At 34.4% G+C, this 25,401-nt stretch overlaps 1 protein-coding gene across 2 annotated transcripts in view; it reads right to left on the bottom strand.

The window, feature by feature from the left end:
* Nucleotides 1-4,263: 4,263 nt before the first annotated feature.
* MFSD11 (major facilitator superfamily domain containing 11) overlaps nt 4,264-25,401 on the bottom strand; it is a 28,563-nt gene continuing 7,425 nt past the window's right edge. For both annotated transcript variants that reach the window (XM_020965956.2, XM_020965955.2), the window contains 6 exons: nt 21,843-21,883; nt 19,402-19,467; nt 18,291-18,416; nt 9,224-9,398; nt 8,001-8,136; nt 4,264-7,404 (listed from right to left, as the gene is read on the bottom strand). In XM_020965956.2, coding sequence (XP_020821615.1) covers nt 7,240-7,404; nt 8,001-8,136; nt 9,224-9,398; nt 18,291-18,416; nt 19,402-19,467; nt 21,843-21,883 — 709 coding nt within the window. In that variant the 3' untranslated portion in view covers nt 4,264-7,239. The remainder of the gene's footprint in view (nt 7,405-8,000; nt 8,137-9,223; nt 9,399-18,290; nt 18,417-19,401; nt 19,468-21,842; nt 21,884-25,401) is intronic.

Genomic DNA, 25,401 nt, shown 5'->3' with positions numbered 1-25,401 from the left:
AGATGTCTTAGATCCTTGCATTGCTGAGAAGGGCCAAGTCTATCAAAGTTAGTCATCGCACAACATGGCTGTTACTGTGTACAATGTTCTCCTGGTTCTGCTCACTTCACTCAGCATCAGTTCATACAAGTCTTTCTAGGTTTTTCTGAAGTCTGCCTGCTCATCATTTCTTATAACACAATAGTATTCCATTACATTGTTATACCACAACTTGTTCAGCCATTCCTCAATTGATGGGCATCCCCTCAATTTCCAATTCTTGGACACCACAATAAGAACTGCTGTAACTGTTTTTTGTACATGTGGGTCCTTTTCTTTTTTATGATTTCTTTGGGATACAGCCCTAGAAATGCTATTGCTGGGTCAAAGGCTATACACATTTTTATAGCCCTTTGGGCATAGTTCCAAATTGCTCTCCAAAATGATTGGATCATTTCACAAGTCCACCAACAATGCATTAGTGTTCCAATTTTCCCACATCTCCAGCGTTTATTATTTTCCTGTTTTATCATGTTAGCCAATCTGGTATGTGTGATGTGGTACCTCAAGATTATTTTGATTTGCATTTCTCTAATCAATAGTGATTTAGAGCATTTTTTCATATAACAATAGATGGCTTTAATTTCTTCATCTGAAAAATGCCTGTTCATATCCTTTGACTACTTATCAATTGGGAAATGACTTATATTTTTTATAAATTTGACTCAGTTCTCTATATATTTTAGAAATGAAGAACTTACCAGAGATAATGATTGTAAAAATTCTTTCTCAGTTTTCTGCTTCCCTCCTAATCTTGGTTGCATTGGCTTTGTTTGTACAAAAACTTTTCAATTTGATATAATCAAAATTATCCATTTTGCATTTCATAATGTTTTCTATCTCCTGTTTGGTTACAAATTCTTCTGTTCTCCACAAATCTGACAGGTGAACTTTATTCCTTGCTCTCCCAGTTTACTTATGGTATCAGCCTTTATATCTAAATCATGAACCAATTTCGACTTTATTTTGGTATATGGTATAAGATTTTGGTCTATGCCTAGTTTCTGTCATGCTCTTTTCCAGTTTTCCCAGCATTTTTTGTCAAACAGTGAGTTCTTATTCCAGAAGCTGGGGTCTTTGGGTTGAACCATTTCTTTAAAAAAAATTTGAATTATGCAAATAAAGTGATTAAACTGTCCATACCCTTTGACCCAGAGATTGTATTACTTGTATACTCCAAGGAAGCCATTGATAAGAAAGTCCCCATACACAAAAATATTTATAACAGTACTTTTTGTGATAGCAAAGAATTGGAATCAAAGTAGATGCCTATTGATTTGGGAATGACTAAACAAATTGTGGTACATTAATGTAACGGAGTATTAGTATGTTGTAAGAAATGATGAATGTGATAAATATAGAGAAACATGAAAAGAAATATATGAACTGATGCAAAGCAGAGCCAAGAATATGATATAGTTACACAACAATGTAAAAACAGAAAGAACTGCACAACAAAATCTAACGTATAGCAAAAATACTTTATTCCTTTCTCCCCAACATTTTCTAACTACAGTTGTCATACCCACCCCTATCCCCCAACACTCCCATAACCAAAACTGGAACCATGATCAAATCACTTCTGACATTGCTCTTCAGAGGACTGTATAAATCCACTCCCCCATGGCCTCATTCTCCATCTCTAACTTTCTGGACTAAAATGCCCCATACTAGTCACCATTACCTTATGTATAGTGTTTCTCCTATTAGAATGTAAGCTTTTGGAGGACAGGGCCCGTCTTTGCTTTTATATTTACAGCTCCAGCACTTAGCAGTATTTGACACACAGTAAGCACTTAATACTTTTTCATTTTGCTATCCACATCCAAAGAAAGAACCAAGGAGTTTGAATGCAGATTGAAGAATACTATTTGCTATTTTCTTTTACTTCTGTTCAGTTGTTTCCTCTTTCTGGTGGTTCCTCCTATTGGATCTAATTCTTATTTACAACATCACTAATGTGAAAATATGTTTAATAGGAATGTATATGTATAGCCTATAACAGATTGTGTGCCATCTTGGTGAGGGTAGTGGGGAGGAAGCAGGAGAAAAATTTTAAACTCAAAAGCATATGGAAGTGATTGTTGATAAATCAAAATAAATAAGAAAACAAAAAACATTTAAAAATACTTTTTCATTTTTCACAAAATCAAGGCAACTAGGATTAGAAAGAGTTAATCAGGAAAAAATCTTTAAAGCATGTTTTTGTAATACAACTCTGATGTTCAAGCTATATAAGTAAATTGATATAAGAGTAAAAGAACATTTTCCCAATAAATGGTGAAAGGACAAGTTTTCAACAGAAAAAAAGACTATCAACAACCATATGAAAAATGCTCCAAATCACTAATTGACATTGAAATGCACGTAAAAACTCTGATGTTAAGGAGGATAATACCAGAATAGGAGTAGTTACAAGTAAACCAAACTTCCCAATCATAAAGTGGGGGATTTAAAGGGGAAAAAAAGAACTAGACTCTAAGGTGGTGCTTTAGATTGTCTCAGACAATTGAGGAATTGGAGGAACAATTTTGGTATATGAATGTAAAGGGGTTTTTCTACACTGTAAGAAATGACAAAATTATTTCAGAAAATTCAGGGTAGCATGAACTGACACAAAAAGTGGAAGCAGAATCAGAGCAGTTTACATGACGACATCAACATTATAAAGAAAAATATCCTAGAAAAACTTAAATCTAATCAATGCAATGACCAACTACATAGTCAGAGGACCTATAAGTACACATTAGCCATTTCCTGACAGAAAAATAATGGACACAAAGTCCAGAGGCACACATTTTTGTACATAGGCTTTTGGTAGATTCCTTTTGCTAGATTTTACTTATTTAAAATTGGGGTGGGAGGGTGGGAGTGGGACAGTTAACAATCGGTATGTCAAAAAAGAAAGGCTGTTGAAACACTTTTGAAAAAAAAATCAAAGGAGGTTAGAAGAGCACAGACAAGCAGGACCATTTTGAAAGCAAACATATTTTAATACGCATGGATGAAAACAGAAGACAGTTAAGGGGGAAACAATGACAAACAAGGAGACAGTTTTGAAAACACACGTAAAATTTATTATAAACTTTTTTAAAAAGCAAGCAGTATGAAATGGAGATTCATGGTTTCTTAAAGAATGTGTGTGTGTGTTTGGCTGCTATGTATAGAAATGTTATTTTTTGGTATTTAAGATCAGAATTAAGAAAATGTTTAAATGAAGTTAGCACCACCACACCTCTTCAATCTACAATGTTAATTTTTTTCCCCTGAAAACCACTAAGTGATCTTAGAGGTCATCTAGTCAATTTCCCTCATTTTACAGATAAAAAAGTTAAGAGCCAGAGTGGTTGTGATTTCTCCAAAGTCATGCAGGTAATAAGAACCAAGATTTAAACACAGATTTTCAGACCCTCTTTCCATTGTACACCTGGTACAACGTTAGGGCCTCCCCAGATCAAAAACAAATATTTTTTTGGAATATCAAAAAAAAATAGGTCATCATCTCTTTCCCAAGTAATTAGGAAACTAGCTGAAATGAATAGGACAATAACGTGGAATCTGAAAACAGGAAGACAAGTATTCTTTTTTTTTTTTTTTTGCTTTTGGTGAGGCAATTGGGATTAAGTGACTTGCCCAGGGTCACACAGCTCAGGTCCTCCTGACTCCAAGGCCAGACCTCTATCCACTGCACCACTTAGCTGCCCCAAAGATAAATATTCTTACAAGCTACACTCTAAGAAGACAGGGATAACATTGTGTACACACCCCACTATTCATGTATTTTGCAGGGCAACTAACATACTAGAAGTGTTCAATAAATATTAAGCAATGTCAGAGCTATCCAACTTAAATAGGACATATATGCTCTGCATTAGGCCACATACTGTTCACCTTTAACTAGTTTGTGGTTGCAACTGTGATCCAGGAAGGAATAAAATGAGAGCTGGGTGAATCTTCATAGAAAGGAAACAGACTATTTCCACTAAAATCCAATCCATTCTGCAAGTGACAGGATATGCCTAAGCAATTTATAAGTGCAAGTGACGTGAGGGAGTGACATTCAGTTCCCAAAGCAAACTTTGATAGGTAAAACAAATCATTCCCTACAGAAATACTGACAGTATAGCCTTCAATCCCACCTGCCTGCAGGAGAAAAGCCAGACAAGAAGCCACTGAACAGCTTCCTTTGACTTCACAATTTTAACCAAAAAAACCAGCTGAACATTTGCTGTTCTCTTCTTTATTTAAATAATTTACTCACCAAAAAAAAAATACAGAAAAACATTTAATTCTCCTTAATATATTCTTTCATTAGCAATCCTTGTCTTCATTAATATGTCAACAAAAAGCTCTCCTCAAACCTCAAAGATTTTTTTAAGATGTAAAATAAAGACTAAGGTGCTAAACCAATAATAATAATGAATCCTTAAGGATCAATAGTCACAACCTTTTCACAGGTGAGATCACCTACCAAGGGCCTCTAGTATATTTATCATTACTGTATAATTTAAAATATGTATGTAAATAATTTTCTTTTATATGGGGAAAGCAATTCCTTCTTCAATGTTATAACTTAAATTGTATGATAGACTTTTCTATAAAATCTGATTGAAAAGCATTTCTTGGAATCACATATCAATACAAATATAAGACTGACATTAGAAGGAAGGGAAAAAGAATACTGCAGAATTTTGAAAAATTAGGAGATGTTTGCTCAGCAACATTTTTAAACTATCCCTAACCCTGAGTCCATTTATTCATCTAGTAGAGGGGTTTTCTTAAACTTCTTTTTTTGTGTCTGGACTCCTTTGGCAGTCTGGTGAAGTTTATGGATCCTTTCTCAGAATGTTTTTAAATGCATAAAATAAAATACACAGAATTAAAAGGAAACTCATTACATTGAAACAGTTATCAGAATAAAAAAAAAGCTCAAGTACAGATAATCTCTAGTTTAATAACCCTTGATCTAGAAAAAGCCCGTATGTGGTTCTTTAAGTCACAGCAGACCAACACCAGGTATTAAGGTCTGGAGAAAACAGTTAACAGACTGTTTGGCAATCCTGAATCTTTCAAGATTAAGTCCAGGACTGCTTTTATTACAAGGCTTTTCTATCTATATTACTCTAAGGAACACCACCAATGATGAAAACAAATGACAAGGCTTGTTCTTTCTCAGGTAATTTTGTTACCTAAACGTTCTACCCATCCGTTAGCAACTGATTTGTATTCTAAAAATTAAGAAAGTAAGATATCTATCCTTTATTAGTACCCAGAGAAAGAAAATGTGTTAAGAAGCTTCAAAGCTAAGGTTGAAAATTTCCCATAATTTTGGGTATGGGAAGGAAGACACCCAAAATGTCAAGAAAATTTTTAACATACACATAATATATTAAATTTGAAATGTTAAAATGAAGTCACTTGGTGCTCACAAAAATATTATGGGTAGATCAAATCACTGCATCTCTGCATCTCTGAATGAGACTATGATGAGACTGATTCTATAAAGCTACACAGTGAAAAGCTTTTTCAATACTTTATTAACCTTACCCCATATTTTACTGAAATTTAAATAGCAGTACTCTCCATCTCTCATCCAAAGATCCATTGTGCAAATCTTTAAGGTTGCCATCCCCATTTATAGATATGAAAACTGAGTACAAAATTTAAAGTGAGTTACTGAGCACAAAGCATATCAGTGGCAGTCAGGGAGAACTCAAGTTTCTAATCAATTCAGTTAAACACCTTCACTTTAATTCCCTTCTTGACAACACTACTAGCAATCTATAGATGATGAATACCATAGTATTTTGGTTGAATTATATTCCCGCGAATTACAATGCTCAGGAGCTACTTAGCATTTTTATTCTACAGCTGTGAAGAACCATTGGAAACAAAGGGACAAGGGAGGAGAGTGGGACATTAAGTGGTCTGAGGCAATATATTGGAGGAATTTTTCATCTTAACCATAGACAACTTTAAGACCTAGGTAAATAAAACATGGTTCAGTATATCTTATTTCATGCTACTTCTGAAGCTGTACTTAACAATTATTAATATCCTTTATGTTTGATAACTGTATTTAACCTAAGCCAATAAGATGTAATAGAGACTTTTACAACCTTATTAATATGGCAGAAAAAGGAAAATTCAATACTTTTAAATCAATTTTCCCGATTCTAGTGTTTAGTAGTGCCTTAAACATAGTACATACTTTAAAATATTTGCTGAATTTTAAATCCTAATCAAATGCAGGCTTTTTCCCCTTCTCCCTTTCAGCCTGTAGCTGACAACTTCATAATAAAAATTCTCAATCTGAACATTAAATATTCTATTTAAAAATAAATACAGGGAGATAGTCAAGATTTCCACTTGAGCACTTCCCTCAATATTTAAATTTCTCTCTCAAAGATCTATAGCTATCTCTAGCATTTTAATTGAAGAAAATAAGGAATAATTTTGAATAATTTATTTTTCTCATTGACCATGGCAATCCAGGATTAGAGTGCAAATGTTACCAGCACATAATGGACATTTTGTATAACATCTTCCCAGGAGAACTATAGGCAAGATTCTAACATGGTTGTTACATTTTTGTTCATTGTATCACTTAGCTTAATGTTTTTTAAAGCCTCCTTACAATCTATAACTTTGTAATAATCTTCCTTTGCTTTGATTTTTAAAACTCAGCCTCTACTATATAAACTGTAATTTGAAAAAGGGATTAGTGAGCAATATGTTTAATAGAAGTTAAAGTATAAACCTTTTGAAAGCTGAGATTTCCATTTGAGCCTGCCCTAAAACTTTAAATTTAATTCTCACAGATATATGGTCATGTGTTATAGCTATTTTTCAATAATGTATAATAATACAACATACTCCATGTACAGCAGGAATCTTTAAAAGATACATGTTCAATAGCTAAGAATAGAAGAGGAACAATACTAATATTTTATAACACAATTATAAAAACAGAATTTATTCAACAAAAATGGTTCAAAAAATGTCTCATTATTTCAACCTTTAAATATCCTATGTCTGTAAACTTGACCAACTTTGGCTGAGAGTCTTTTTTTTCCACAATGATTGCTGCCATCCATTATACTGTTTAAGTTGACAGTAGCTCCTTCATTCAAACTTCTGCGACCTTGAATTCTTCCCATTTTGCCAAGTTTTTTAAATAAAAATGCTTTAAATGTGAGATCAAATGCTTCTGTACTCTGAGCCTCGAGCTACAAAATCAGCAGCTTCCCATTCCACGGTGAAGAAGGAAAGAGTTCCAAAAAAGCCAAATATCACCATGACCAGAAGTTGCCAATGAAGCAGAAGGTAGTTGCTGTAGAAAAATGCCACTGCTGCACAGACAGACTGAAAGATCACAGAAAAAATTACAGATGATAATAATGTATTCCTACAATTTCAATAAATGACCCGTTTTCTTTCCCATGTAAATGATATCCATTCTGATAGTCTGACAGATGTTGAAGGGTTAGTTATTTCCCCAACATGACATGTTCTTGCTTACCTCTGCTAATATCCATATAAACTCTGATCCTCCCTGTTAAAACTGCATTTTGTACATAAAAAGAAGACTAAAACACAGTACATATGACAAATATCATTCTCTAGAAGAATGGACTATGGTAACAAAGAGAAAGCTCTCCTTATAAGCCCTAGAAGACAAGCATGCAAATATCTCTTCAGAGGAAAGATTTTATGCACACATACATATGTTTATGTAAAATATATGTGTGTGTATAAACACCCACACCCTCCCACAGAAATGAAAGCATGAAAGCTACACTAGTTACCTCCTACTTTTAATCATTCTTTGAAAAGATACCCTTGACATAAAAAAAATACCCATTTTAATAAAAACCAATCCACTGATATAAAGTAACAAATTCCAAATACATAGCAAAAAGGCAGCCATTTTAAATACATTTTAAGGAGCATGACATTACCTGAACAAACTTAAAGATCGCAAAAGCAGGTGCACTATCTTCTGAATAAAGGAAACCCAAAATACTAATTAATTGGGTGTTAAAGCAGCTATCTCCAAGACCCAATAGAAAGCTGCAAAATAGGGCAATCTCTTTGCTGAATGAAAAAAATTAAAGAAGAATTTTATGTAAGTATTATGAGTATTTACTAGAGGCCTTTAAGAGAAAATAAAAGCATTACAATATAAAGACTACACACAAACTAAGTGGAAAACTTAAAATACCTAAAAAGCTAAAACAGAAAAATAATGGAATTGGAAAAATATTAAATTCTGTATTAACTTGTTTGCAAACTCTGGGAAACTTTACTACTGAAAGGGTTTAGGAATCATGATGCCTATTTTTTTGGTGGAGTGGGGGGAAAAGAGGGGAAGGTACATCCAAATCAGCAATGGACCTTTAGAAGATTTTCTGAAGCACTGAAGTTAAGTGACTTGCCAGTAGTCATGCAGAGAACATGTGTCAGAAGCAGCACTTTAATCCTCCTGTCTTCGAGAACAGTCTTCTATCTACTGTGCTATGCTTTTTTCTCCTCATGACCCATTCCAGAATAATTCTGTTTTTCAGGGAAAGCCTCCATATCTTTTGTCAGCATGCATTTTAAGGTTGATATTACCATATGGTCTGTACACCAGAATGTTAAAAAGATTTTCCACTGAAAGGAACTTTCAATAATTCCAATGTCTATTCAGAGGGACAGCTATGGTACAAGTGACAGAAGACTGAATTTGATACCATAAGACTTGGGTTAAAATCCCAACTAACATTTATTAGCTTAGTGATACTGATCAAGTCACTCAACATCTTAGCCACAGTTATCTCATCTGTATAAAAAGGTGGATTATAAGGTCTGCAGTATCTTGAAGGATTGTTCTAAAGATCAAATGAGGTAACTACCTATGTGAAGTGTTTGATGACTGGTAAAGCACAACATAGATGTCAACTCCTTTAGCGTCTGTCTTTTGGCTAAGCTAAAAGACTTGGTAGAAGAGGAGGCCAAAGTCAACAAATTAGAGAAATATTTTTGGGATTATCTGTAGATTTCAATTTTCTTCCAACAGATATTTAACTTTATGTAGACAGAACAAATTTTCAACGTAACTTGCTTAGTTATATGTTTCACCTTATACTCCCCCCAAGTTAGTTACTGAGAAAAAGAATCACAGTCCAGATAGTTACTATACCTTGAACTGATATAAGCATTGCTATCAGTTCCTTCAAGAGGAGCAACTGGGGCATCACTTGGAATGTTAAGAAAAATTAAATAAAAAGCTACAAAATGCACAAAAATGCCCAACAGCACAACTGGGTTCCTGCCAAAACGACTGTTCTTGCTTAATAAGCCAAAGAGACTTCCACCTACAAAGTCAAGAAACATTTATTATTGTTTATTGAAAGTCAAGAAATTCAATACTTCATCACATGGACAATTATAATAATGGTCAAAAAGCTAACAGTGTTTTGGAGAGGAAAAGGCACTAAATTCACTTGACCATAATCTAAATGCAATACAGCATTTATAGAGAGACTCTTACCAATGGGGGAAAACATCAGAGGTCATTGGGTCATCATATTTTAAAGCTGGATATGATCCCAGAGACAGTACTTGGGGCTGGAAAGTACCTTAGTGATAATATAGTTGCGGTTCAATCCTTTTACTTTTTTTCGGTTAGGCAATGGGGTTAAGTGACTTGCCCAGGGTCACACAGCTAGTAAGTGTTATGTGTCTGAGGCCAGATTTGAACTCAGGTCCTCCTGAATCCAGGGCTGGTGCTCTATCCACTGCACCATCTAGCTGCCCCTAATCCTTTTATTTTTATAGATGAAGAAATGCAGTCTAATGTTTTGCCTACAGCAAGTAAGTGACAGAACTGGGACTAGAAATAATTCAGTTTTTGTGTTTCAGAATCAAGGAGTTTCAGAGACCACCTAGACCAACCTCTTTGTGAATAAGAATCCTTGCTACATTCCTGACAAGTGGACTTCTAGTCCAGTGCTCTTTCTCTTAAATAAGGCCTCAGGGAGAAGTTTGGGGTTACTAAAAGAACTCCGCCATTTCCCAAAACTCACTCTTCAGTTCTTGGCTCCATTCATCTGTTTTTGGCATTGTATATATATACAAACAAACACACTTATAGATAACCTCTATAGATTATCTGTTCAATTGCACACCATAATCTGGGTAACAAACATCCTTCAAAAAGTACCTGGTTTTTCCTGTTTGGATAATTTGACCAGCCTCTCAAAGGTGACTGTGAACCTCATTTCTGAGTTTGTGTTTGTACAATGTTATGACATGTCATGACACAGCATGATATATGTGTGTGTATATATGACATATGTCATGATACATGACATCACGCTAATGGCAAACAGGAAAAGTGATGGACCTCAACATTTTTAGAGAATCCCTCAACTTGCACTCTGTGCTGGTCATCTATAACAGTGATGAAAACTTTTAGTTAGCATACATCTCTCTCTGTCTTATTCTTGGCTTGTTATTATTGATTGGAGAGTCAGCAAACACCCTTTATTATACCTTTTAAGGAATCCAATATAAATTTGACAGAAGCAAAAGAAAACACCAAATTGGAGAGTCCTTAAGGAGGAATTTTGCTCTACTTAACTGACTTTTCATAGTCAACACATAAGGACAACATAATCTTATATTCTCTACATCTTTCAGCAAATTATGTACTGGTAAAGACGCTGTGTACTGTGGAAAATGGTTTGTGAAAGCCTATTCTCTTCTAATATCCTCAATATTTAGATTAAAATCACAAAAAAAATTTATATAGGGAGGAAAAAGGCATATAGATCGATAATTATTGATGTTCATTAATCATTTACTTTTAAATAATAAAAAGATCTCAGATTTCTTCTCTAGATGTGTTGAGAATCTATTGTTCAATGCCTTCAAAAACAGGTCACTTTCAGCACAAATCTTTTTTGCATATACTCAGTATAGTTCAATTATTGTTCTCATCTGTGTTTTTTTTAGTATCATTTCCACTTCCTTTATAAAAGCAACTCCATAGTTATGATGAGTTTAAATAATATGAAGAGTTTACATAAGTGACTTTACAATCCCTGATAGTAAAAAGTGTGAGTCATAAAAACATCTGCATATCTTTTCCATCTTTTGTCTATTGTCAGCCTGTAGCTCTTTCCGTCAATGCCTTCAGGATGATTTTGAGGACTAAGGGGTTTAGGTTATTAGGCTCTTTTTGTTTCATTGCACCATCTGATTTAAATTAGTTGAACTTCTGAACATTTCAATCTTTGATATCCTTTCCTCCACCCACTTTTTTTATGTAATAACTTGTTTAAATATATCATGTTTTTGTCTCTTTAATCTTTGTTCTTGTTGTTTAGTCATTTCAGTTGTGTCAGACTCTTCATGTTCCCTTATGGGGTTTTCTTGGCAGAGATACTGGTTTGCCATTTCCTTCCCTCAGGTGAGGAACTGAGGCAACCAGGGTTAAGTGATTTGCCCAAGGTCACACAGCTAGTAAGTGTCTGAGGACATATTTGAACTCAGGTCTTCCTGACTCCAGGCCTGGCACTCCATTCATTGTAGTTGCTCCAATGTTTCTTCTAGCTTATATTTAGATTTCTGTTCTACCAAGCTGGTGATCTAACTGTAAACAAAAAGCTGATTCAAGAATGATAACAATATCAACATAAATTATTTTGTTAAAATATAACCAATTTTATTTTTGGTGGTGCTATTCTGTGCTCAAATTTATCTTCCTATAGTGCAGTTCTAACCGTATGACCCTACTTCTTCCTACCTTTTCATTCCTGAAATTCCTGCTCCAAAGCCTTGCTGCCTTTCACTGGTGGTTGTTTCAGTCACCCACTTCATCTAGGCCCAGGCTTCAACCACTCTCCACTTCCTGCACTAGCAAGAATGCTGCCTGTCCAGATAGCAAACCTGGAAAAACTCAATCCTTTCATGCCAGACATGCCCTCCAGGGCTCTATCTTTACTACATCTATGCCTGAACTTCACTTATTCCCTGGACTTATCGTCACCAGCTACTATAAGTCCTTACCCATATCTTTTCCCCTCCAATTCCCAGTTATAGAATCATAATCAAATAAATTCTGTCACTACTCCCTGGAAAGTGTGTCTATCTAACCCTCCTATGCCTCTACTCACTATCCCAGTAATTTTTTTCACATCAAAATATCCCTCCCTAGCCACCACTTCCTTATAAGTGTTAAGAGTAAAGACAGTCTTCACTTTCATATTTATATTCCCAGATCTTATCATAGTGCATATGATGCTTTTCATTTATTCAAGTTCAAAAATTTTGAAGAACACATGAAATTTCTACTATCAAAAACAACTGACCTGGAGAACTAGAAAAGATGGCCAAACCTGGATATTCAATATTAAGAAATCATAAAACTACCCAGAACTGTTTAAAGAAGACAGAAAGGAAAAGTTCAAGTACCAAAGAGGCATAGTCAGACACATACAAGATATGCAGCAATTACTTTAATAGAAAGGTAAGACTGGTAATACAGTACATCAAAAGGCAAAAAAAAAAATTCTTACAATAAAGAATAGGTTACCCTGCAGAACTGAGAATACTGAAGAAAAAAGGTGGACCTTTAAGAGAATAAAGGATTTTTAAGCATTTCTGTTCAGAAAACCAAAGCTGAATAAAATATTTAAAATGGGAACACAGGAGACAAAGAAAAACCTAGAGAGAAAAATGCATTTGAACAATGTGAAGAGGTTAAATAATAAGCAAGTGCTAATACCTTAAAAGAAGGAAAAGAGACTAGTATCCCTTAAGTATCTTACTATCTTCAGGGTAGCTGGCTAGGCTTTTCAAAAAATTGTGGTTTTCAGAGAGTCTAATGATTTTTAAATTATTTCTCCTTGAACTATTTTTCAGGTAAGTTGTTTTTGACATTCAATAACTTACATTTACTTCTAATCCTCTGATTTTGTTCTAAAATCTCTTGCTATCTCATGGAGTCACTGATTGCTAAATTTCAGTGTCCAGTTACTTGGATAAGGATTACTACTTTCTTTTCTCAACTATATATTCTCCTTCCTCAGATTCTTTCCTCTAGAATTTTTTTTTAATCTATTGCTTTTTTTCTAAGAATTCATGTTGTCCTTTTAGAAAACAAAACAAAACCAAAACACTTTTACCTTTGAGTTTCTGCTTGCAGTTGTGAAACTATCACCTTCTAGGTTAGGTTTTAGACCTCTCTGGATCTATTATTAACTCTTTGTAATGGGTAGTATCTTCTCCAGTTTATTCATTTCTTCAGCCTTAGTTTCGAAACTGGGGCTCTGTGCCAGGACCAGGCTCCAATGACTACTATGCTTTTGGGGAGGGTGGACGGCCCTGGTTGGTCTTGAGCTAGGTTACTCAGATGCCTACCTTGACCTTCAACCTGCCATGATTAAAGCCCCCTAAATCTTTGAGGTCCAGAATGCTAGGGATATTGGAACCCCAGTGTAACCTATTCTGAGAATGCTTACATTAGTTTTTGCCACTTCTGCTAGCCCCCAAGTTCCACACCATGGGTTTCTAATCACCTTGGGCCCTTCTCCTAGTAGCCTTCTACTCTTGCTGCTGCTGGACATAAGGTCCTGCAGGCTATGTATGTCTGTTCTAGGAAGTTGCTGCCTTGTTTGACTGAGCTGGCATTACTTTTTAGCAGCCTCTTTTCCTATTGCCCTAGAGCTCCTGGCTAACTTTTTGTGCAGTTCTGTAGAAGTAGTCATTATGTTTTCTTGTTAGATTTCTTTATCATCATTTAGTATGGCATGAATTTCATGTTTTTGCTGGTGTGGTGGAACTGGTCTGCCTGACACCTTTTGAATAGCCACTGTGGCCAGAAGTATCCTTGTTTATATTAAAAACATATAAAAAAGCATAGGAATATACAGACCTTTCCTTGACAAGGTTTTATATCTAATATCTTCAATATCTAAACCAAAGTGTTAGCATTCTCTGTAATGAAGAATTGCTAGAGGCCATTCCAATATGATCAGGACAAAGCAAGGATGTTCAATGTCACCACTATTATTTCATATGGCTCTAGAAATGCTAGTTCTAAATAAGCATAGGTAAATACGTAACAAAATTCTCACTATTCGTAAATGATACAATAGTTCAGAGAACTCTAATCATTCAATTAAAATGTTAGTTGAAATCATTTATAATTTTAATAATGTAGGAGGATATAAGATGAACTCACAAAAATCACCAACCTTTCTGTAGGTTACTAATAAAATCTAGCCAGAAGATATAGGGAAAAAAAATCTATTAAAAGTTACTGTGAAATAAAATATCTTGTAGCCAATCTACCATGATATAGTCAGAACTGGTCTAAAAGAGTTTATATTTGATCCTATAAGTAAAAGGGAGACATTGGAGTTTACTGAATTGAAGAAAGGGAGGTGACTGGGTCAGATTCATACTTTAGGAAAATCACTTAGCAGCTTAGTGGCGGACCGACTGATCTGGGGAGAGATTTGAGGCAGGGAGTCCAAATGGAAGGCTACTGAAATAGTTTAGCTGAGAACGAGGCCTGAACTAGGGTGATAGCTGTGTGAGTGGAAAGAATGGGATGCATGTAAAGGATGTGGACAAAGAAATTACATGATTTTTGGTAACTGACAGGATAGGTATGGTGAGCGAAGAACTGGGGATGGTAACAAAGTTGTGAACCTGAGTGACTAAATGGATGGCAATGCCTATGAATGAAATAGGGATGTTTGATAGAAAAATGTGGTTTGCGGTATTAAGTTGAATTCTGGGATATCCAATTGGAAATATCTACTTATAAGCTAGTGATGAGAGACTGACGCTAAAAAAGAGACAAGGGGGCAGCTAGATGACTCAGTGGATATAGCACAGGCCCTGGAGTAAGGAGGACCTGAGTTCAAATCTGGCCTTAGACATTTGACACTTATTAGCTGTGTGACTGTGAGCAAGTCACTTAACCTCGGCTGCCTTGCAAAAAAAAAGAGGGACAGAGAAAGAGAGAGACAGAGAGAGAAACAAGGGCCAGATATATTAATGTGGAAATCATATATGTAATATATGTACTTGTATATATGTATGTACAGATATATGTGTGTATAGATATGTATAGATATGTGTATATATGTACACACATTTGTATAAATGCATATACATGTGTACAAGCACATATACATATGTACACAAATGCACACACACATATACACACACATGCATATGCATACACACATAACATGCTCATATATGCCAAACACTATGCTAAGTGCTTTACAATTATTATACATACTTATCAGGAGGTAAATATCACAAAAATCCAGAAAAGATAGTACTCAGAAGGAGAAGATGATAGTGTCAAAGGCGGGATGGAAACAAGTCAAGACTGAAGAGGACTTAGGAAAGGCCAATAGATTTGGCAATTTGCAGAGTGGTGAATGAAGAGGTTGGAGGCCAGACTACAAAGGGTTTAGAAGTAAGTGATAGGAGAGGAAGTGGAAGCACTGAGTACACATGACTTTTTTCAAGTTTAGCTGAAAAGTGAAGAAGACATATGCCAACGTCTAGTATCATAGTGAGGTCAATCTGCTGAAAGACAGTACAAGAGAGATCGAGGGTACAAATACAGGGTGGCATCAGCAAGGAGAAAGGCCACCTCTTAGTTGGAGACTGGAAGAAGGTGACAGAGAGAAAAGTCAGAAGGAAGTAAGAAAAGTAAGAAGGAAGTAAGGTAGCCAAAAATTGGAAGCCAAGGAGGAATGGCTAAACAAATTGAGATATATGAATGTTATTGTGCTCTAAGAAGTGGATTAAACAGTCAATTTCAGAGGAAACTAGGAAGACTTTTATGAACTGATACAGAGCAAAGTAAGCAGAAGGTAGAACAATTTATATAATAACTGTTACAGAGAAAAACATCTTTGAAAGACTTTAGAACTCTGATCAATACAATGATAAACCATGAATCCAAAAAAATGAAGATGAAATATGACACATCCTGACACAGAAGCGATAAGCTTAAAATGCAGAAAGAGACAGATTTTTAGACACTGCTAATACAGGAACTTGTTTTGTAGGACTATATAGATATTTATTGAGGAATTTGTTTTGGCTTTTTTATTTGCTCAGTGGAAGGGGAGGCTAGTGGAAAAGACAGATTAATGAAAAATACTTATTAATTCAAAAATAAAGGTAACTAAATACAAAAAAGAAAAAATGCACAGAACAGAAGGAAGCACAAGCAGGAAGGTTTTGAAAGCAACATATAAAATTTAGTACATACTTTTTGAAAAAGTAAGTTGCATGAAGTAGAGATTCATGATTTCATAAAAATCCCATTTTGTGTGTGCATTAAAATGCTCTTTTTTGATGTTTAACTTCAGAATAAAAGCTTTTTAATAAAATGCAGAGTAGAGCTATACCATTCATTACGGCTAATTTTTATTTTAAAACCAATACATATTAAGTCAGAATAAAATAAATACACTGCCCAGGTACAGTTAGGTACAGCCCAGTTATCAGATAATTTTAGACCTAGAAGGACTTTTAAAGATCAAAGGAGCATAGATTAGAGCTGGGAAGAAACGAAGAGATTACTGAGTCCAATGTCAATATTTTACATATGAGGAAATTGAGTGGAGGGATAGGGGGTGAATGAATAACTTGCCCAAAGTCACATAGTGGTAAAGAAGGGATTTGATCTAAATTCCTCAGACTGTTATTCCTACTTTTTCTACTATATTCAGTTAGCTATTTCCCTCCTTTAGAAAAGAATGAAATTGAAGTCTGGAGAGGTTGTTAATGAACTGGCCAAAGTCATATAGCTTATGACTAGAGCCCCAAATTTCTTGACTGCTAGTCCAATATATGTCACTTATTTTCTACTTATTTTTACATTGCTTTGTGCTGTTAAAAATAATTTGTTACTTCATGTGCTTGTCTCCCCTATGAAACTGTGAGCTTGTCAGGGATAGGGATATTCTGCCTTCTACTTTAAATCCTCCACAAACCAATACAGTTCAAATACAGAGATTACTGGACTGGCAGTCAGGAGGGATGAGCTTAAATTTCACCTTAAGGGGGAAGGGAACAAGCATTTATTAATCACTTACTAAGTGTCAGGCATGTGCTTTACAAATATCTCATTTGATTCTCATAACAACTCTGGAAGGTGGTGCATCATTATCCCCATTTTTACATTTGAGGAAATTGAGGCACACATTGCTTAAACAACTTACCCAGGTTCACAAAGCTATTAAGTATTTGAGGCCAGACTTAAAATAACGTCCTCTGACTCCAGTAGTCTCTCTACCATGGCACCTACTTGCCACTTCCTTGTGTCTTAAGATATTTCTTTGTGTGTGATCACAAGGGATCTTTCTGAGCCTTGGTTTTCTCAAACACAAAATGGAGATAATAATATTTGTACACCTACCTTGATGAGCTATGAAGAAAATGCTTTAATTGAATATGGATTTTTGTTATATGGAAGCAACACTAGAAGACTTCAAATTCAAAAAGGAGAGAGGAATTTGAAATTCCTGATATTATTAAATGGAGAAAAAAGGCCTCCTTATGCAAAAGTGAATAGAAATAAGAAAAGTTGTTTAATTATTATAAAACTACTTAGGATCATGGGACTTAGAGTTTATCCTCCATCTTAGTCACTCTCTTTCATTTTAGAGGAGGAAACTGAGGTTCACAAACTTCAGTGACCTGACCAATGTCTTTCAGATATAGGAAGTAGCACTAATTAGACTCAAAGTCTGGTCCTCTCAAATAAAATCTAATGCTGTTTCTAACCACAACATGCTTTCTCTCACTTGGCCCTAACATCTGAATCATGAAATTTCAGATTTTCAGTTAAGAATGAAGCAAGTTTTTCATTATATCATTATCAATTAGACTTGTATACCTAAGTATAAAACAGTTTTAGGCACTATACTGGCATTAAAGTAAACACAGATATTAAAATTAAAGTTCTTTTAAAAAGGTAATATATAAGAAATTACATTTTGAGATGAAATTTTGGGAAATGTTACTTTTTTTTAATCTTGATAATTTTATTTCTGGTCTAAGTTCCTTGATTTATTTATCTAAAATGACAGAAATAACCAGAAGTACCAAGTGCAAGAAAATAAGAGGAAAAATTGTAAGAGATGAAAAATAGAGAAGCATATGAAAGTTCTACAACAAATATCACAAAACTGGAGAGATAAGTGAAAATTATTTCTAACCTAAAATTTCTCCAATGCCGATGAAAATGCCAGAAAGTCCAATAAGGCTTTTTTCTTCTGTGCCAAACTGATTTACAGCACCAATACATGTTCCATACACACCAGAGAAGAATGTTAATTCCAGGCCTTTAGAGAAAAATCCTTAAATTAATGATAGCATCATAATCTCCCTTTCATCATGCATGTATTCTCTATGTCTAAAAGCATCATTAAAAAAAGACACATGCACACTCCAAAAATCTCATAATTCTCACAGCACATTAGAAGCTGCTTTAAAGGGACTGTTTTGTTATTTGCCTTTATATCTCCAGCACTTAGTACAAAGCTTGACACACAGTAGGCATTTAATGACAGACTGCTTAAGGATGGTTAAGATAAATATTATTTAAGCTAAACTATTAATCCCCAGCCAAGAAATGTTTTTTCCACTTAATCTACAATTTTGATGTGCTACAGATGTAATGAAAAACATTAGCCACAAAATGGCATCTGCATGAACCTTCAGATTAAATTATTCAAATATACAAGAATATTACCACGACTAATTTCTTAGCTTTCTTTTGGGAGTAAGCAAGGTATGTAGCTTTGCTATAGTTACCACAACCGGGTGATGAAACAGTTTTTCAACTTTCTCATGAGTAACCTTTCTTAGTAAGGAAAATGACAAAATTAGAAAAATAGTGCTACATATTTTAGTCTGGAAGTTCATCACAATGTTTTAAACTAAACACAATTTTCTTTTATATTGGTAAAAAAAAGAAATAATTTCATACTTAAACCAGTAAGAAAACAGGATTTTCTGCAAGGTTACAACATTGTAACACTGAATTTCAAAAGATCTTCTTTGTTTCTAATTTCTCTAAACACAAGTTTCTACCTTTGGGGCTCATGAAGGTAAAATAATCAGCACGTTATTATAAAATTTTTTTTAAAGGATTGTTTCCACACATTCCTCTTATGATGTTTTTTGCATATCTCATTACCCAGTGAATTATTGCATTTATCTATTTCAGAACATAAGGATCTGTATTTATTTCTGAACCTCTATCTAGTGCCACAATGTTGTCCTAGAATCAACAGATATTTACCATCTCTCTCATTAATTCCTTACCTGTATAGGCTGTTGTAACACTGAGATACAGGATTTCTTTGGTGACACACAATTTAAGAGATTTTTCTGCAAATAAGAGAGATATCACAATTATAGAAGTACAAGACTTGTATTAGCTAAACAGAAGTTCTCATAAGAAATTTCCTTAACCCGAACAAAGGACTGAGACTTTGCCAAAGACTAAGTCAGATAAATGACTTAGGAAGAAATTATGGTCATGATGTTAAGCGCCTGCCATATTAAGGAACTCATTTTTTCTTATTCTACCTTACTCAGTATGTTGGAATAATAGAACCATGCAAAGAGAAGTCTCAGATAATTTATAGACCAGGCTTAGGTCAAAAATATATTGCAAATGTATCAACCCTTAAAGTTTTTGGTCTACATACCAGCTCATTATTATGGTTATCTCTTTTAAAATGTTTTTTTTTTACATTTCTGATGTAGTCTCAAGTCTGTGGCAGAATAGAAAAAAATTTTTAAATTTGAAATGTTTAAGTACATAAGAAAGGCAATAAGGAACCTTTGTTGGGCCTTTCAGTATAGTATCCCTCATGTTCTACATGAGTGATGTGGCCTACTTTTAGTGACGGTCAACTACCAAGTTTCTAGAAATGAGGAAAGGGTATAGCTGCTAGCATGACACATAGTACATTCATCAAAATCCTATCTATAAACTCCTAGAATAAACCTGACTTATACTATATTGAATTCACTCAAGAGTGATTTGTGGGGAAAGAGCTGATGTTTAGTATTCCTAGTTCTCATAAACATGTGGACTAGAAAAATTCTTTTATGGAAAATGTTTACTTTGGGACAGAACAAGTAAAGGCATACTGCTGTATTCTGATTTTAATGAAAATTATTATAATAACCTAGATACCATTGATATGAAATTAGCAACTTTTCAGCAAAACATGGCTCAAGTTCAAAAGACTAATAAATATATTCTTTAATTACAGTTTGGTTTATAAGGAAAAATACTTCTTTGAAATCAGAATAGCAATCCCTGGCAAAGGTTTCTAATGAATATATCTTAATGGCCTTTTGAATAAATAGAGATGATTGATGAATGTTAAATCAAGTACATACACTTTCCCAGAACATAATTTCACTCACTATAATTTAATAATCTACATAAAACACATTTTTCTTTTCAAAAATAATTCTGAATATATTTTAACTTCCTGTTCAGAAATGAGAGGGTGATCTGTAGCTCCTATAGGCTGGTTGAGATCTGTGTATGTTTGGTCAAACTGATCACAAATAATGGGGTAATTAATGGGATACACTGAATATAGAGCTGTATCATTCCAGACATCTTTTACACATATCACCTTATTTGTTCCTCACAAACTTCCATAAAAGTCCTATTTTAACACCTGATAGAGAGGTGACAGGTTTTTGAAGGACTTGTCAGTGGAGTATTATATCTAACAAGTCTTAACAAGCTAGAAAGTCTTCAAGTATGGGTCCAAGTCACCAGAGGTCCAGCCTAGCTAAATTCAGAAAGGTGCACTTGGTAGTATGTACATCAGTGACATCAAATAACCTTAAAGTCTCATTTATAGATAAGAAAATAGAATGAAGGAGGTTAAGTGAATACTGCAAAGCACCAGATCTGGGACTCCTACACTTGGTGTTCTGGGTGAAAATCTACAGTTTTTGCTATGTTGTTCATCTTCTTAAAGTGCAGTTTTGGCCATTTCATCTCCCCCCGTCCCACATTCAATACATTCCAGAAGCTTCCTATCACCCCCAGGATCAAATATAAAATCCTCAGTTTGGCATTCAAAGACCTTAATAATCTGCTCCCATCCCTTCGCTTTTCCAGTCTTCTTTCATCTTATACCCTTATATACTCTGCAATCCAGTGATACTGGCCTCCTTATTGTTCCTCAAAGAAGACACTGTCTCCTGACTCTGGACATTTTCCCTGGCTCTCTCCCATGACTGTAATGTTCTCCATCCTGATTTTCTTGTACAACAAAGGATATCCTGTTTATACATAATTGTTTGCCTGTTAAGTCCTTGAGGGCAGCCTCTTTTTCCTTTCCTTTCCTGAGCACACAGCACAGTGCCTAGCACATAGTAGGCATTTAATAAATGTCTATTAACTAACTTTTTACCACACTGCACACTGACTCTCAGGAGAGCTCCTTTATAATATTATTAAGCGGCTCACTTGATATTAGCCAAAAGACCAGAAGTGATCACCACAATCAAATCATCCCCTTCATCCCACCAAACTAAGAAATACATACAATACAAAGCCCTAACACAAATGTCATAAAGGGGCAATGTTTTATGATAACAAGCTAGCAGATTTCTGAATAACATGAGTGGTAGAGTGAAAGTTGTATAGTAGTATCAAAACAAGTCAATTATGGAAGAAGGGTAAAGGGTCCTGAATATTAATTTCAGATGTACGGAATACTTACTAAATGCATCTACTGCCTTTGTCATGTTGTTCTGAACAGACCTGGTTAAATAAAAAAGATTTTCTTTTCAGTCTTCAAGGAAACAAAAGAAAATACCATCACGTCTCAATACAGCATTTAAACAATTGTAGATTCCAAGTATTAAGTTGCTTGGAAAACATTTCTGGTAGCCTTCCACGTTCCTTGTTTTAGGTTGTATCACGAAGGCCCATGATTCCATTACAGTCAAAAGCATATACTATGCTTTGTAAATTTAGTTCTTCAATCTTCCAAAAAAATACAATTCACATAAAGTTATCTTTCTGCTAATTTTCATTTGGATCTTAGTGAAATATAACCTATAACAAGGTAGTATTTTCAATTCACGAAAATAATTTATTCATGAAACCATTAATTTTCTCACTACCTTGTAAACAACATTTATTTTTAAATATGCACGATTCTCTATATGGAGAATGAAATTCTTCATTCTTTAATGAAAGGGGGGGGAATGGATCCCTTTCATCACTATACCAATAAAGCCTCCTTTAGAAAGCTCAAAAAAGAAGCACATAACTAGAACTCCAGTTTACTTGGTACGATAAAAATAAAGAGAACGTCAGAGGTCATTTAGTTCAACCTTTCATTTTACAGATGAGTTAACTATGGCCCAGAGGGGCTAAGTGACTTGCCTAAGGACACAAAGATAGTGATGGAGTTAAGATTTGACCCAGGTCCTGTTACTCCAAAGCCAGTCAATGTTCTTTTCACTATCCTATTCTGTTTCCCTTATGCTAATAAGAAAAGGTATGGTAATTTAATAAACAAGAAAGCCTCTCTTCTCAACAAGAAAACTGTAGCTGCCATGGAGGCAGGTATAATTCAATCTTTTGCTATGTTACTATCTATGGACTTTATATTTCTCAGAAGGTACTTCAGGAATCCTAGCTCCAACCAATACATCCCAGTTAAGAAAAATGGTACTCTCAATCCATAAACCACATTTCATAAATAGAAGAGGTTTGAATTATTGACATTTTTTCATGATCTTTTCGAATTAAGGATAGAGGAACACAGAAAAAGTGGTTATTCATTCATGTGACTAATAATTGATCATACCACTAAGAAGTTTAAAAAAAATCATACCTCATCTTCTACATTCAAACAATAAGAGTTAGTGAGCATACTAAGAGCTGGAACTTTAAAGGTCAGTTTGACATTCCTACAAAAAATTTTTTTACTGCTACACAAATCCAAATACTAACTAATCTGATCTTTGACTAGGACCCAACCTTAAGGTCTGATCTTTTAGTCCTAAAAACAGAAATATAACAACATTGATCTACAATCTACCATTTTTCAAATACATTCAAATTAACTGGAACTTGGTTACCAATTACCTCCTGAAACTCCATTTACCAAAGAGTCCCATGACTGAAGAATTCATAGTATGGAAGTACACTAAACTGAACTCCCCATTCTCTCCTGCCTCTTTTAAATATATCAAGAAAGCATTTCTCTCAGGGTATAGTCTAAAGTCTTTGAACTAATCTGAGTGAAAAATATTCTGTTTTTCTTTAATTATCAATTCTAAAACAACATGCTATAATGAAATCTTTTTACATCATTCTTATCAAAAGGCCCTCTCCACTTTCTAACCTACTCCCAAACTCCTCTCTGCTGATAAGCCAAGGAAAGACTTTTCTCTGAAGTGACTGGGGTAATGATCATACAATGAAAAGGACTAAGGCTTAATATTTCAGTTAAGAAAAATAAATTCACCTCTGACTAAGTGGAAAGGAAAAGCCTTAGAAAGGATGGTCAAGGAAAGATTGAACAGTTTTAGGAAAACAATTCTCTAGGATGCTACTGTTCTTAGACTATTATCTAAACTCTTGAATCGTTGCTCAATTTTTAGTGTGGAATTTTGTCTGTTTGAAAATATTATAAATTTTAATTCTAAATGCCTTGTGTTCAATTTTCAAGGATATGGGGGTAATTCTTGTCCATATTTGGACCCAGTTTCCTCTAAGCAGAAATGTTTAGAACTTAATAAATATTGGGTTTGGCAGACTTGTGCCTAAGATGCAGAGTAGAGAATCATGTTTCACAATAAGCCTGAGATTCCCTGCCCCTAGTGGTCTGGGTGAACTCATATTAGGAGGTTCAATAACTATCTCTTAAGTGAACACGGTTTTTGTAGATCTTGAGGAGGGAGAAATCTTACTGATAAACTTGTCTAATCCTTCCTTTTACATGTGCATAAACCAAGACTTAGATTTGTATAATCATGAGCAAATTACCTCTTTGAGACTGTTTCCTCAGTTATAAAATGAGAGTGGGTACTTGTACTACACATATGTATGCCTCAAAGGGCTGTGAAAAAAGTGCTTTACAAACTGTAAAATGATATAAAAATATGAATTATGATTAGTTAGTGGCAGAGCCAAGACTAGAATTCATGTCCAACGCCCTTTCTGCAACATAATATGCCATCAAAGATTTGACAAAATTCAGTACTTACTACAGTATGATAAATAGCCTATCTTTTCCCCTATTTTTTACTGGTTTATGCTAAGAGAACACTCAAAATACTAAAACAGATATCTGAAACAAATTTATATCTTTTTTCTATTTTACATAAACTCTGGATGACTTTTTCAATCTCTAACCAACAAAACTAAACAAAAATTAAATGCTTCAGCCAACTCTCTCAGATTAAAATAAGCTGCCTGGATGGTAAAGACAAATAAAAATTTTAAGTCTTTTAGTGACTGAGTTATCTGATGCACTTCGAAGTTTTATTATTTAACAAAAAATAAAAATATAACAGTTCAAATGATTTTTGATGTTGTTTCTCCCAATCTAGACTTTTAAAATCTAGAAACTACTCTTTTTTTTAGTTAGATAATAGGGTTAAGCTACTTGCCCAGGGTCACACAGCTAGTAAGTGTTATGTGTCTGCGACAGCATTTGAACTCAGGTCCTCCTGAATCCAGGGGCAGTACTCTATCCACTGCACCACCTAGCTGCCCCTTAGAAACTACTCTTAAAAAACAAAATATAAACCATTAATAAAAGCATTCAAACCAAAGGGTAGAATTTATCCAAACTCGTAGGTCTTTAATAAACCAGAAAAAAAGGCTGAACAAAAATAAGTAAATAAGATGATTTGGGATATATCTTCTTTTAGATTTATAATATGCTCTTGAGAAGGAATGGTTTGAAAAGTGCTAGTTTAAACTTCATTATTTTCAATAAACAACATAAAATAACATTCAGTGCTCATTTGAAATTTTTCTAGAAAAATTTAAACCTGTACAGTATAATCTAGAATCTACCATAGTGCCTTGCATGTAGCAGGCACTTGATAACTGAAGTTAATTCATCCAATTTGAAGGAAATCAAGCATCATCCCTCAGGTACAATTTTAGTGAGCGTCCTTAAGACAGCTACTAGAGAGTAACTATAGAGGTTAGGAAACTGACACCCAAAAAAGGTTAAAGTGACTTGTCCAAGTGGTGAAGACAAGATCAGAACTTAGGTCTTTTATATAATACTCCTTCTATTTCCATTCTAT

This window comes from Phascolarctos cinereus, unplaced genomic scaffold, assembly GCF_003287225.1.
Source record: "Phascolarctos cinereus isolate Bilbo 61053 unplaced genomic scaffold, phaCin_HiC Scaffold_5;HRSCAF=322, whole genome shotgun sequence".
Classification (NCBI taxonomy): domain Eukaryota; kingdom Metazoa; phylum Chordata; class Mammalia; order Diprotodontia; family Phascolarctidae; genus Phascolarctos; species Phascolarctos cinereus.
Note: the sequence above shows the minus strand (reverse complement) of the source record. Positions and strands in the feature narration are given on the sequence as shown.